We start from the raw sequence: 15578 nt of genomic DNA on the forward strand, positions 1-15578 counted from the left end.
AAACATCTACCAGTTTGGGTTACTGTTTCTGGAATTGGTAAAAGATAGGATGGACTTTTAGTTACTGAAATCCTTACAATACTTATTGTTCTGATGTCAGATCTGGAAAACCTACATATGCACTAAAAGAAGCTCATAATGTGTGCATTTAATTTTCTATGCAAAAGTTGGTATTTATAAAAAAAAACCTGAAGGAAGAACTTCCGTATATTTATGGCAACTGTCATCCATATGTATGCAACATTTCGGAGAACCTGGGAAATGAAGACACCTTTGATCAAGTAGGGAAATTCAACCAAAAACTATACAGATAGGCAGTTGAACAAGCTTTTCAGAACATTTTTCACCCATTAAATGACTGGCTTATAAGCTGATTTAGGCTACCAAGATACTAAAGTAATCAGGGTAACTGACAGCACCTTTAGCGATTAGAGTGTTTAATGAGAATGACACTGATTTTGTTAACCATCAGCAGTGGCATTCCATTAACACACAAGTCATTTGCCATTCTAAGATGAGACTTAGCTTGGATGATGGGTCAACCATAATACATTTAATCTGAGGCAAAGTAGGATAGGCAGACGAACAGATACTGCAGCCTTATGCCCTTCTCCAATCACATACTTCAAAGCTGTGCAAAATGCATCATAGGACACCATGACTGGATGCTTCAGGTGAGAAGCTGGTGTACCAGCCAATGAAGGTCTGCAGCACCATGACTGCATATGTATGAGTTTGACTAGCATAGTTCGTGTATGATTCTTTCAGGGTCTCAAATGGGTGGGGTTTGAGGTGCATTCACATATACACATTTAAAAGATGATTTACAAATGTAATAAAAAATTATAAATTATAAATTAAGTTCCCGTTTTTTGGTTAATGCATACTTTCACAATCAAATCCATGCAAAGTTTTATAAATGAACCCCTGGTCACCTCCATAATGTTGTGATCACTCATAAAATTATAATGGCTGCGGACTTTAATTGTGTTTTAAATCCAGACCTAGATAGGCCTCCTGTCACAGGGGTGAAGACATCTAACACTGCAAAGACAATTGCACAGTTTGTAACTGATCACAACCTATCAGACCCCTGGAGATTTCTAAACCCAAACTCAAGAGTATATTCCTTCTACTCACCAGTGCATCATTGCTACTCAAGAATTGATTATTTCTTTGTAGATAACAATTTCTTGCCTACGATTAAATCTTGCAAGTACAACGCTATTGTTATTTCCTACCATGTCCCTTTGATCTTGGAGCTAAAATCATTATGCCCCATATACTCATCTCGCAGATGGCGTCTTAACCCACTTTTATTAGCAGATGAAAACTGTACAGAATTTATATACAAAGAAAATCATTTTTTTTTAGAGACAAACATATCCTCAGAAGTCTCTGCAGGAATACTCTGGGAAACCCTGAAGGCCTTCTTAAGAGGACAGATTATTTCATATCTTTCCCAAAGAAATAAATTGGAAACAAAGAAGGTATCAGAGCTAATTAACGAAATTACTAAAATAGACCAAGAACATGCCAGGTGTCCAAGTGAGGCTCTTCATAGGAAAAGGCAGGCCTTGCATTCAGAACTCAACCTCTTGACAACTAAAGAAGCAGAACAACTCATTTCTAAATCAAGACATCATTATTATGAACATGGAAAGAAAGCTAATAAGATCTTAGCTCAACTTATTCACAAGTGAGGAGAGTGTGCTGAGCAGATGGAAAGAGTACTTTGAGAGGCTGATGAATGAAGAGAATGAGAGAGAGGAGGTTGGATGATGTGGAGATAGTGAACCAGGAAGTGCAATGGATTAGCAAGGAAGTAAGGACAGCTATGAAGAGGATGAAGTTATGGGAAAGAGTAGTGGAAGCTAGGTTAAGAAGGGGTTGATGATTAGTGAGCAACAGGATGATTTTGTGCCAGGAAAGAACACTACAGATGTGATGTGTACTCTGGAGGTGTGGATGCAGAAGTATAGAGTAGGCCAGAAGGAGTTACATTGTGTCTTTATGGACCTAAAGAAAACATCTTACAGGACACAAAAGGAGTTGTGTTATTGTATGAGGAAGTTGGGAATGGCAGAGAAGTATGTAAGAGTGGTACAGGATATGTATGAGAGAAGTGTGACAGTGATGAAGTCTGTGGTAGGCTGAGGTGTGATTACATCAGAGATATGCTCTGAGCCCTTTATTCTTTGTAATGAGGATGGACAAGTTGACAGAGGAGATTAGACAGTAGTCTCTGTGGACTATGATGTTTGAAGCTGACATTATTATCCATGGCAAAAGTTAGGAGCATGTGGAGGAGACCTTGGACAGATGGAAATGTGCTCTAAAGAAGAGAGGAATGAAGTTCTGGAGGACCAAGGCAAATTAGATGTGTATAAATGAGAGGGAGGTCAGAGGAATGGTGAGAATGCAGGGAGTATAGCTGGCAAAGGTTGATGGGATTAAATACTTGGGATCAGCAGTACAGAGTAACTGGGAGTGTGGAAGAGAGGCGAAGAAGAGAGTGCAGGGTGGAGTGGATGGAGAACAGTGCCAGGAATGATTTGTGTCAGATGGGTATCAGCAAGAGTGAAAGGAAACGTCTACAAGATGGTAGTGAGATCAGTTATGTTACATGGGTTGGAGACAGAAGTACTGACAAAAATACAGGAGACAGAGCTGGAGGTGGCAGAGTTAAAGATGTTAACAGTTACATTGGGAATGATGAGGCTGGACAGGATTAGGAATGAGTACATTAGATGGTCAGATCAGGTTGGACGGTTTGTCAGAGAGGCAAGATTGAGTTGGTTTGGACATGTGCAGAGGAGAGATGATGGGTATGTTGGGAGAAGGACACTAGGGATGGAGCTGCAAGGCAAGAGGAAAAGAGGAAGGCCTAAGAGGAGGTTTATAGATGTGGTGAGGGAGGACATGCAGGTGGTGGGTGTGACAAGGCAAGATGCAGAGAACAGGAAGATATGTAAAAAGATGATCTGCTGTGATGATCTCTAATGGGGGCATACGAAAGAAAGAGAAGAAGAAGAATCATACTAGTGCTATATATATATATATGTGTGTGTGTGTGGGTAATGCATAAAACCATTGATAGTTACCTTTTCTCCATGCGGTGCTTTTCCTGGTGATAGCCCAGGATCTCCTTTTTTTCCCTGAAAAAAAAAGAATATTATCAATACAGATAAGACCTTCACATCTTGCCATCACTTTTCTATAACCACCATCCAATGAGGCTGGTCTGGCATTATCATCAAATGCAAACCATTCTTATATGAAGAAGTAAGGTGTGACTGATCTGAATGACCCCACTCTCTAAGTTTCTGATACTATAAAAAAGGTTTTATGCTCAACCTTCTTCTTTCCCTAAAGAATGTTTGTGTAAATGTTTTGTTCTTGTGATTCATGTTTTTTTGTTCTCTTTAGGACATGTTGATTTTTTTGTTTACATTTATTTTAACCATTGAATTAAGCATGGATTGAAAAGATACTGCTTTTCGTGCTGGCAATGGTTTTCTTGATAATTGTTTCTCTTCTATGGGAGACTTATGCATATGGCAAGTTTGCTTTGACTTCTTATAATTAAAGTGTAATAAGAGAAAATATCTGGGGATAGAGTGAGCATCTCTTCTATGAGGGGCCAAACAGGCCATAAATCCTGACCTGCACAGATACAAATAGAGTTACATCATATTGCTAGACCTTAATTTTCAACATTTTGTGACAATATTCTCTTTAGACAGGGTTATTAAGTCCCAGAGAGCATACATAGAATTCAAACTGTGCTTATTTTTATAATAAAATCTTGCTTTATTTTAGACTAGCCACATTACCTGTCAAAGACAGGTAAAAGAATAACTGTAAAAATATTTTATATCTTATTCCCTATGTGTGCCTTCAGCGCCTCTCCTTTGTATCCTCATGTGTCTGAATCTTTCTTGAGCAGTGATCCCTAGAGGAAGTGCGTTCCTGGTAAAGCCTGTTTCTCAGAAGCTGTCATTTTGAGGGGCCTTGCTCATCTCCTAACCACTTTTAGACTCAATTTCTTTGAAGGCGACTCTTTCAGTATGTCTTCTACACATTTACTCCTGCTCATGTGTCTCAGACTCACACTTCCACTTTTGTCATACCAAAGCCAAACTGACCAATCAAACTGCTGTAAAGGACAGGACACACACACAGACCTTAGTGTTTTATTATATAGTAGATAAACTATGTAATAGCTGATGACAATAAGTAAAACATGAGTTTGATTGGTCAGAGTTTGAATATCTATAATATATGTTTGTCTATGAAATTGAAAATTAAAATATCTACATTTCAAAACATCCACAATGTGAATAAGAGGTATTTATATAATACTAGCCAACCCACGGCGTACCATACGCCGCGTAATCAGGCCGTTTTTTTAATGATTTTTAAGCACAGGGAGAAAATTAACATTTGAAAAATCGCTAATGTAATAAATCAGCAAGAAAAGCAACATTGTAACAATGCACGGAATGAACCAACACACAATCGTCCGCGGCTGAAAACTGGCGGACCGTAATCGCGCCTTCTCTTGCCAGACGGAGGGATGGGGGAGCACGGCGCGGAGTGTGGAACGGGAGGAGAGGAGAAAGACGTCCATTCAGCTCCCTCCGTCATGCAAGTCTGCTGAATTCTCGTTCAGTATGTACTGCCCGCTCATGTATGGAGGAATATTTCGGGCAAAATTAAATAAATAAATAAATGTGCAAATAAATAAAAGTACTGTGAAATGTGAGCATAAATAAATAAATGTGTCATGAAATGAGAGCATAAATAAATAAATGTGTCACGAAATATGTTTTTGTTGCTTATTTATTTATTTAATTTTGTTCGGAACATTCATCCAAACCATCATGAAATACGACTTGAAATAAAACTGTCACTTTCACTCGTCAAAGTTGAGAGGGTGGGCTCTAACACGCCCTCTAGTTATTGATTGGTGAAAAGATAGCACACGAATTAATTAGAAAAATGCTTACTACTGCCGATGAAATGGATTCTACTGAAGATATTACGTATATCAGAAAGACAATTGAAGATGTATCGGAAGAAATTGCAATGTTGGCGGCCCTTTAAGATATAGATGAAAATATTTTTGAAAATATCGAAGAACAACACTCCAGTTCAGGTGACGCAGTCCCCTGCTCTGGTCGTCCATCCTTTGACATTCCAGCTGAGTCAATAGAAGACCTTCTGCTATGCGGTTTAAAAGTACGACCGATTACAGATCTATATGGTGTATCGGAGAAAACAATCACAAGGCGAAAGAGCCAGTTTGATATACGGCTGTATTAGTTTAGGTACTTTGATATGGAATGCCCAAAGCAGCGCCAACTAATATTTTGAACTGAGTATTTGACTCTTGTTTTACGAGTATAAAGTCAGGTGCGTATTCGCAGCTACTTTTTCAAACAACTTTACAACTCAGATCAGTGTTAAACATTGTAACAACATTGCAATTTCTTCCGATAAATCTTCAATTCTCTCTCTGCAATACATAATATCTTCGGTAGAATCCATTTCATTGGCAGTAGTAAGTAGTAATTCTTGTGCTATCGATTCACCAATAAATAACTATAGGGTGTGTTACAGCCCACCCTCTCAACTTTGACTAGTGAAAGTGACAGTTTCAAGTCTTATTTCATGATGGTTTGGAGGAATGTTACGGACAAAATTTAATAAACAAGCAACAAAAAACATATTTCGTGACACATTTATTTATTTATGCTCTCATTTCATGACATATTTATTTATTTAGGCACTCATTTCATGACACATTTATTTATTTATGCTCACATTTCACAGTACTTTTATTTATTTGCGCATTTATTTATTTAATTTTGTCTGAAATATACCTCCATATGTGCCGGGTAGACACACGCTCAATATCATGCATAATTATTTATTGAATGCTAAACACTTCCGGAAAGACGCGGTTGTCTAAAACGGGTTAGTGTGAGAATACAACAGTAAGTGAATGAAAAGTTGGAACTCTGGAGAGAGCAAAATACAACACAATAGTGAACCCGCGGCATAACAAACGCCACATAATTATTTATTGATGGTTGAACACTTCTGGAAAGACACAGTTGTCTAAAAAGGGAGGGTTTGAGGATACAACAGAAAGTGAATGAAAAGATGGAACTCTGGAGAAAGCAACATATAATTGTCCGTGAGTGAAGAAGACGCATGTTTGTCGCGGATACGAATTGCTGTATGTAGCGCGTAAAACAGTTTGCTATGGTGTACGCGGCCGTGCGTCGTAAGACTGCTTACTTCATTGTGTTTTAACCTCAGTTGTAAAGGATTGTTTTAAGGATCCCATGGGATACCACTCGCAAACTGTTTTACACGCTGTATATGGCGACTCACCTCTGCGAAACATGCCTCTATGAACAGTCAAGGTGGCTCGGAGGAACATGAGGCCTCTACGACAGACGAATATAAATGACGCTATTCTTTCTGTGTCGTCGCGCCCGAGTTGGTGGGCGTGGCTCTGCGAGTTGTCGTCGTATCCAATGGTCATGGAGTTGGTGGGCGTGGCTCCTCCCTGCGTGCGCCATAGGTGTCTTACTTGTCGGCGGCTTAGTGAATCCACGCCCCTTCCGGCGTGCTTTCCATGGGTGTCTTGCCTTAGTGAATTATATATATAAATACTTTGTAATATATAACCGAGAGACTTTTGCCATTGATGTTCATTGCACTTTCAATTTAAGAAATCTGTAAATATATTTTGACTAGCCTCTGATGGAAGGTGCACATGGGTGGGCTTACTGGCCAGGATGAAGCATGGTTCTTTAACAGGAAGAGAAGCCAGCCCAATTAAACCACAAGAAACAGGGCGAAGATTGTCCCGTTTCACCGAGAAGACAGGCAGAAGATGTGACATTGGGTACGTTGGTGTCCTGGCTGGGTTGGACCCAGGAACAATACCTGGACGGGAAGACAGTATAATGGAAGGAATATGTACACAATAGGAGGCAGCTTCCCTGGGCAGTTGTACCTGCACAGATATCTGCAAGGCACACTGGATGTTGTAGTCCTCAAGAACCGCCTTGTCAGGTTCAGTGGGGGCTGTCATGGGGTGCTATAGGGATTTCTCATCCCAGCTTCATGGGACTTTTGTTTCACCTAGAAGTACTTCCATCAGGCTATGGTGTGGCACTGGAAGTACTCGCAGGTCTGGAATAAAAGAAGCTGCCTGACCTCATTCAGGAAAGTAAGAGTCAGGTAGAAGTGGACAAAGCTCGCTGGGAGGAGTAGAGGAGGAGGAGAAAAGAAAATGGCAGCCCCCCTGGGTTAAGGCAGCACCACAGATTCCCACAAGGCATCTTGGCAACTGCAGTTCTTTGGGTCAGCTCTGCTGGGTTCCCAGGGGGCTTCCAGCGGTAACAGAAACTACTTGTGAGCCCTACTTAGTTGAGCTCCAGCCTCACCCGGAAGTGCTTCCAGGACATGACTTTGGGGCACCGGAAGTACTAATGGATTTTGTATAAAGGTAGCATCCCTGCTTCAGTCTGGTAGCCAGAATTGGGAGGAAAGAGGAAATAGCTTGCTGAGAGAAGAACAGGAGAAGAAGGCAGAGAGCAACAGAAACACATAAAGCAGAGTGCTACTATGTCTTAGCTGTGTAACAGTGTTTGTGGTGTGGGAAACCCTTCCTTGCAAGAGTTTCTCACAAATAAAAAATCTTGTGTTTGCAAACTTGTGTCCAAGCCTGTGTGTGTCTGGTGTTTGGGGAGCTGCAGTGACCCCTGGTGGCCATAACACCTAGGAATAATTTATGGTGGCATTAGGGAGTGGCAACAATTTTCATGTTATTCAGACAGCAAAGTTTCACTGCACTCCATACATGTGACAATATTATTTCTACTACTACTAATACTGCTGCTACCACCACTACTTAGGATATATTGTGTTTGTGTTTTTGCTAAAATTGTACTAGAAGATAATCTAACATAATCATACGCTTAAGTAACAAATAGCACTTAAACGCATTTGCTGACCCTGTACTGAAGTAAACAAACAGTGTCTTCTCTAGCTGTGTTACCTATTTTCTTAAAGAACCTTGATACCTAAGATGCTATTCATGACTTTACCGCAATATATATATATATATATATATATATATATATATATATATATATAGTTACACGCGTGTGCGCATGGGAGGCAGCTAAAGGGCTTGAGTGAGGGCAATTCCAAGTCAAACCGGGATGTGGCAGAGTGCACTGATTTTTTTTCTCACTTTCCTGCAGACCATCAATGGGAGATTCCACCTGGCCCTGTTGACGTCACTTCCAGGGCCGAGCCTATGAAGGAAGACCTTGTCGGCTCCGGCCCCTTTGATGTCATGTCCGGGCTCAAACCTATGGCTGAAGATTCTTATGAGACCGACCCCTCTGACTTCACTTCCAGTCTTCCCCTTTAAAAGCCTCCACCTTTTCCCTATTCCCTCAGTTCTGTTTTAGACTCGGTTTTGTGCACATCAGTGCTGTTATACATTTTGCAACTTTGCAGCCAGGATACCAAATATACGGGTAGCTGCCCCAAACATTTTTATGACTCTTATGTCTGCTTTTTGTGACAACATTAATGGTAATTTAAAATTTGAGGCATTCATAGCCATTCATCTGCTGTGAAATACTATTTGTAGTTTGACAAGGTTGGTTTCTCATTTGTGTTGCTTTGAGTTCAATGAAAGCATCTCCTTTGACATTTCCATGTGCTTGAAGACATTTAACAGTAGATTGCTAATTCTCTTTGCCTGCATTTCCATTAGATTTTGTGATGAATTTAAACAATCTTTTGTGTTGAAACATCTGAAAACTCATATAACCAATTAAATTTCTTTATAATGAGCAACTACTGATTAATCCACAACTCAAGTAAGAAAAATTGAATTCCCTATCTTCATAATTCATATAAACATTATCAAAACAAATAAAAACAGTCAGTAGGTGAATATGGAAATAACTATGGCAACTATGGAGACACCAATACTTTTCTCTAGGGAGCTGTCCTGCATATGAACCTACTGTGCCGAAGGTTCTCAGCATGACTACAATGCTGCTATAAAATATCTACTGAAGTATTATTATTATTAATCATAAGACACTCCCTAATTAAGGAACCTCACGTATTATATGCAGGTTAGGTTGGTGCTGCTATGAGACAACAATCCTTCTATATAAAAGCAGTCGTGATTGTCCTTCCGTCCCGTGAGTGCTACGCAGGCGCAGAGTTTCACACACGCCCCGTCCATTTTGCAATGCACGATGGGATTTGTAGTTTCGTTTTTCCAGGTAAAAGATGATTTTCTACTCCAGAGTGTGCAATATCTTCTTCTTCTTCTTTCTTACTATATAAAAGCGGTCGGGATTGTCCTTCCGTCACGTGAGTGGAAAGCGTAGCGGTATTCCGCTTATCACAGACTTACTACTTGCAGCTTGCGGTACAAAGCGACATGAGGTGAGCAGAGTTCTGGTGCTCCCATCGTTTCCTTGCTTTTGTGCGCGATGCGCTGGAAAAATAGACAAAATTATATCTCTGGAAATAATTAATTAAATACCTCACCGCGTAGTAAATATCAGGGGGGTTCAAAAGGGCGACCTCAATATAGAAAAAAAGTTTCAATTTCATCACAAAAATAACAGAAACTACGAGTATTAAAGTAATACCGCTCAAATGCAATATAACCAAATTAATGAGTTTGTATAAAATATCAAATTGATCAACATATTGAATTGCCTTAAGAAGTGGTCAACTTAAAAGTCGGTCGCCTAAAAAGCTTAGTAAGAAAAAAAGCTCTGCAACAGTTCTACAATAGTTTAATTTTCAAGACCATCAACAGTTGTACAAAGTATAGGGCAGTACAAGAGGCTGCCCTTTAAGGAAATAACTGAATACTACAATTTTTCTTAAAATGCTGTGAAAATAGTCTAATCAGCTAGTTGCACCTCCTGAACAACTGATAATGTCTAATTCAATGGCAAACAGTGGCTGCTAAAATAAAAAAATAAAAATATAATCATGGTATATTAGTAAAAAATTGTACTATTATTTGCTGATCTGCTCTAAACATTTTGTACAGCAAATTAGAAAAAATATTACAGAAGAACAATCACAAAAATAAAGACAAAAAAGGAGATGCAATATGCTACTGAAACACTGCAAAGTAATGATGTGCTGAGCTGGCAGCTCTCCCTCCTTTAACTTATTGCAGATGTTTCTGAATGGGCCTAAATAAGCATCACGTTGCCAAACAGGAAGGGGATTAATAGAAGTTACTATAACTGGACTGCCCATCCTACAGCTATATTTTTTTCTGTTTATCACCAATGCCAATTTCTAAAATATGACACACACCCTACCCAAATATGATAATTTGTTATGTGTTACTTTTAACTTTACTTTTCTATATTAATATTTCAATGTCTATGAAAAATATCTCAAATTATTCACGTCACATAATCCACATGCCAGGTCTCCAATCAGAAGCTCACAACATTTCAAACCTATGTATTCTCTCAAACTGCTAAATAAACCACTTTGAGTGTGCATGTTCAAACGTGATCGTGCTTTTGAACTGAAGACCTGCTACTCCTCTAAATCACTGGTCTTTAAGTATTTCAATAGAATTTCCTCAAACTACACAGTTGAAACTGACCTTCTGCTTGTAGAAGCACCCCAGATATGCATGAATACAGGGCATACTTTCCACTTCGGGAAGCACAGTGGTAACAGTTAAGAAACCAGGGTTTGCATCCCAGGCCCTTCACGGTGTGGAGTTTACATGTTCTTCCCGTGTATGCGTGGGTTTCCTCCAGGTGCGCCAGTTTCCTCCCACTGTCCAAAGACATGCAGCTTAGGTGAACTGGCAACATTAAATTGGCATAGCGTATATATTGTGTGTGTGTGTGTTTGCCCTGTCCAGGATTTGTTCCTTCTTTGCACCCTATGCTAGCTGGGATAGCCCCTCCCGCGACCATGGCCTGAATTAAATGGGTCAGTAAATAACTTTTCACTTCACTTGCTTTTCTTTAACTTTTAATCTCCAACTGTAAATGTCTCTCTGACCACATTCTGCAATGTCAACTTGCCGTGAAGTGCCATGGTAGTTAATGAATGAACTATTACTGGGTGCAGCTCCAAACAAATTAACTATGAGGGAGACAGGTCTTCAGTTCAGAAGCTTATTCTTATTTGATGATTTTCTGGAAGTAGTTTGCAGCCTAATATACAGGTGTTTAGGATGTTGCAAGCACATGACTGGGTACCTAACATCTGTATTGTGCAACAGGGTATCGAAGAATTTTTCAAGAACATTTTGATACTGAGTCATGTTGTTTAATGCAGGCACCATTATACTGTATCAGGTATCAGTGTGGGGTAAATAACATACAAAAATGGGTGGAGTGTTCCTTTAAAGTCTCACCTTGAGATTTTGCGCTATAAAGTTAGGAATTTTCTTTAAACTTAAAAAAAAAACCTGCCTGCACTGGCGCTTCACAATGTGCACAATGAGGCAAAAAGAAACAAACTGAAGATAAAAGCATAAAAACTTATCGGTAACATCCTCTTTGAGCTTTCATAAAAGAAAACATGCCTTCTGTGTTTCTGATGCACGTTTGTGAGAACAAAAGTGATCTGTAAATAATAATTTTATTGCATATTCCTGGTACTATTTGTCTCATAGCAATGTTTTCTATTCGCTTGTGTGAGTTTTCACATAAATATGAGTGCAAATCAAAACAAAACGAACCAGAATGTAAAGAAAAGTTTACAATAATTTGGTCTTTTTCAGAGAAAGCAATGCTCTGGAGGGTGAAAGACTGCTGCACAGAAGACTTAGTGCTGATTTAGAAAATGGCTGAATCTGCTGGTGTTTTTTGTTCAGAAATGACACGTATCAGCTGTTTCACAATGTGTGTGTAATCGTGGCATTCAGATCAGTACTCAACAACTGTCCTGAACATATTTGGTACGTTTTTATGTTTTTATTTTTTATTTGATCCTTGTATGTTAGTAGTAATAGGCCAGTGCCGGCAAGATTATTATTATTTTTTTTACAGAAAATGCTTAACTTTCTCAAGTGGCAAATGCATCTGTATCTTGTTTCTGAAGAAACAACTTTGACTTGAAAAATACTTATCCTTTAATTTTTAAGTCAGCACCTTTAAGCTCTTACATATATATGTTTATTATTGATCTATTTATCTAATATACTTATGTATTAAGCTGGTATGATAATGGAAGGACAGACATGCCAATAAGGCTAAAATGCTGGATGAGTGAATGTCTATAGAAGAAGAAGAAGTTCAGATAAATAGTAAAAGATGATCAGATTCTCAAAATACGAAAGTTTTTCTTCATGTCCAACAATAATCAGTTTTCTAAAATTTTATAGAGAATTTCTTAAAGAGAATATAAAGAGAAATATATCTCTTATGGTTATAAAGTGTAGCATGGACAAAAGTGACAGTGACAATAACAATGAGAAGACACAAACAAACACTTGCAACGGACAGCATGTGCTGAATTTTTCTGGAAGAGGAACAATGTTACAGAGGTGATGTACTGAGGATTACGTTAGAGTTCCAGAATCCAGAGCTCAAGGTTACAGTGCTTTCTTTGTAGTTTGTTTGACTCCCTAAATGCTATGGAGTCTTAAAATAATTTCAAAAGTTTTATTTCTGTTTAATTCTGTTTTATACTCTTATTTACTAGTAAAATCGCTGGTGCTTGACATCCCAAAATAGTCTTAAATTAGTGAGAAATTCACATGGACTTTATATGTTTTGATTTCTACAAGATTAAATCATAAATGGCCATTCATTTAATAACCAGAAATACCAAATATCCACTTAAAAAACAAGCAAATACCTTGGGACCAGGGGGACCTGGACGTCCTGGATTGCCATGTGGACCTGGTGGTCCCTGTAAACAAAGCATAGATAAATCTTTAGTTAGTTTAAATGTGAAAAACAAAGTTTACTTCCTGCATTCATCTTCACATGGAATAATATATAGTTAAATCAAGTGATCTAAAAAAAGATTGCATACTTCCTGTCTGTTCTGATAATAGAAATGTAGAACGGGTCTTTTGATTACACACTATTACAGTGCTTATTATGGGGCTTAAATGCTAAGGTAAGTAACGCGTGTTTAACTGCGTAAAAAGTTTTCACAATGCAGGCTTTTTTTTTTGCATATCAGAATAAACACTAGTACTACAAGCATTAGTTTAATTGTAGTTTGTATAATGTATAATGAATGATTCAGATGATTGCCACCCGTTCCCTGTTAATGTAGACCCATATGAAGCTATAAAAAAAGTTATACAGAGCAAAATAAGCTAAATTACTAAAACTTGGATCGTGTTTTTGACTAAATTTAAGTCTCAGCCAGTAGTGACTTAGGGTCTTAATGTACCTACTGTAGTATCTTCTCATATACTGTATATTGCACTTAAAGTTAATACGGGCAGTTCATGTGTTTTGAAAGGATTCATCACATGTAACAACTCTTTTTACTTCAAAATGCTGTAAGGGGCTCCACTCGTCCATCGTATGGATTCAGATGATTAAACATACCCTGTCCATTAAATGCACTGCATTTCTGATCACTCTTAGAGCTATGAGTTTTGAGATTAACCTTCACAATATCCTTTGAATTCTGATATTCTTCTGCTTGCCATATTAAGATAGTAAAGGAATTACTGATGTTTAACTTATTGGTTCACTGAAGAGAAACAACAAATCAATTAAAGAAAAAATATTCCAACCTCATCCTAACTACTTATATGTACTTCAATAACTTATTGAATAGATAGATAGATAGATAGATAGATAGATAGATAGATAGATAGATAGATAGATAGATAGATAGATAGATAGATAGATAGATACTTTATTAATCCCAAGGGGAAATTCACATAATCCAGCAGCAGTATACTGATACAAAGAAACAATATTAAATTAAATAGTAATAAAAATGAAAAAAATTAAAATAAAATTAATGTTCGCATTTACTCCCCCGGGTGGAATTGAAGAGTCGCATAGTGTGGGGGAGGAACGATCTCCTCAGTCTGTCAGTGGAGCAGGACGGTGACAAAAGTCTGTCACTGAAGCTACTCTTCTACCTGGAGATGATCCTGTTCAGTGGATGCAGTGGATTCTTCATGATTGACAGGAGTTTGCTTAATGCCCGTCTCTCTGCCACAGATTTTAAACTGTCCAACTTTAATCCTACAATAGAGCCTACCTACTTAACAAGTTTGTCCAGGCGTGAGGCGTCTTTCATCTTTATGCTGCCACCCCAGCACACCACCGTGTAGAAGAGGGCACTCGCCACAACCGTCTGGTAGAACATCTGCAGCATCTTACTGCAGATGTTGAAGGATGCCAACCTTCTCAGAAAGTATAGCCTGCTATACTTTAGGAAGACATGTAAATAAAGAGCTACAGTTTTCTACAACATACTTCAGCTACATGTAGCATTTCATAAAGTTTCAAAAGTTACTTTGCTATACCCCAGTAAACTGCTTTGTAAGTGTAAGAAGTACAGTTACTTGCTCTACATTTATACTCTGGATATTTATCATTCATACTTCATTTGAGGTTGGCATAAAAGTGGAAAGTAAAAGTGAAAGCAATAATCACATCTGAAATCTGAGATGTTACAGAGGTTTTGTTATATTCTTTTTGGAAATAAAAGAATTGTTATTATTGTTATTATTACCCTTTAATTAGTTTGTCCAACTTTCAAAATGTAAAAACGTAGTTAATTTGAGTGAGTACAAAGTGTAAATTTAAAAAGTAGAACAAAATACTTTTTTGAAGTAGTAGGGAATCTTTTAGCCTAGTTGATTCATGTTTGAGTCTTGTAAAGGTGTGAACATTTAAAACAAAGAGAAATTACTATACCATCAATGGTTGAAAGAAAAAAATCATAATAGCCCTTTTTATACAGTATTTGCTGTTAATTTCAGGAATGTATCAGTAAATTCCCAGTTCAAGGGCATATGTGAATCAGGGTGAGTCAGGAATCTAAGGAAACTTCACAGTTTATGTCCAAGAATAATTTCCTAGAATTTATCAGGTCTGCATATCTATGAAAAAGCCAGAAATATGCTGGGTTATGTGGCTGTACAAATGGTAGACCTTTAATACATGACAACTAATCAAAAAAAGTCTTGGATGATGACAAAATAAAAATCTACTACTAACTTGATTGTTTCATAAAGTTTTACTGAAAAACACCCAACAGCCAATACCTTTAGAATGGATTAACAGTAATGTCTATCTGTTTTAAAGAATTGTAATAGGAATAATTGTGCTTAAGACGCAGTTGTTGTTTATAAAGATCATCCAGATATACGTGTTTAGTCATTTTAGATATTGAAGATTATCATGATGTCCACAGACACTGCATTCTCCACTGATCTATAGACCAACTATAAATGATTTAAATGTGCATTGCAGTAGGCAACAGGTCTGTAGTCAAGGAGGATGTCTTTTAACAGGTATCGTAATGGTCATGTT

General features: G+C 38.0%; 1 protein-coding gene across 3 annotated transcripts in view; it reads right to left on the reverse strand.

Annotated features, from left to right (window-relative positions):
- Positions 1 to 15578, reverse strand: part of LOC120535177 (collagen alpha-1(XXVII) chain B-like) — a 391818-nt gene that overhangs the window by 272352 nt on the left and 103888 nt on the right. For all 3 annotated transcript variants that reach the window (XM_039762832.1, XM_039762833.1, XM_039762834.1), the window contains exons 5-6: positions 12919 to 12972; positions 3105 to 3158 (exon numbers count right to left, since the gene is read on the reverse strand). In XM_039762832.1, the coding sequence (XP_039618766.1) occupies positions 3105 to 3158; positions 12919 to 12972 (108 nt within the window). The remainder of the gene's footprint in view (positions 1 to 3104; positions 3159 to 12918; positions 12973 to 15578) is intronic.

This window comes from Polypterus senegalus, chromosome 9, assembly GCF_016835505.1.
Source record: "Polypterus senegalus isolate Bchr_013 chromosome 9, ASM1683550v1, whole genome shotgun sequence".
Lineage (NCBI taxonomy): Eukaryota > Metazoa > Chordata > Cladistia > Polypteriformes > Polypteridae > Polypterus > Polypterus senegalus.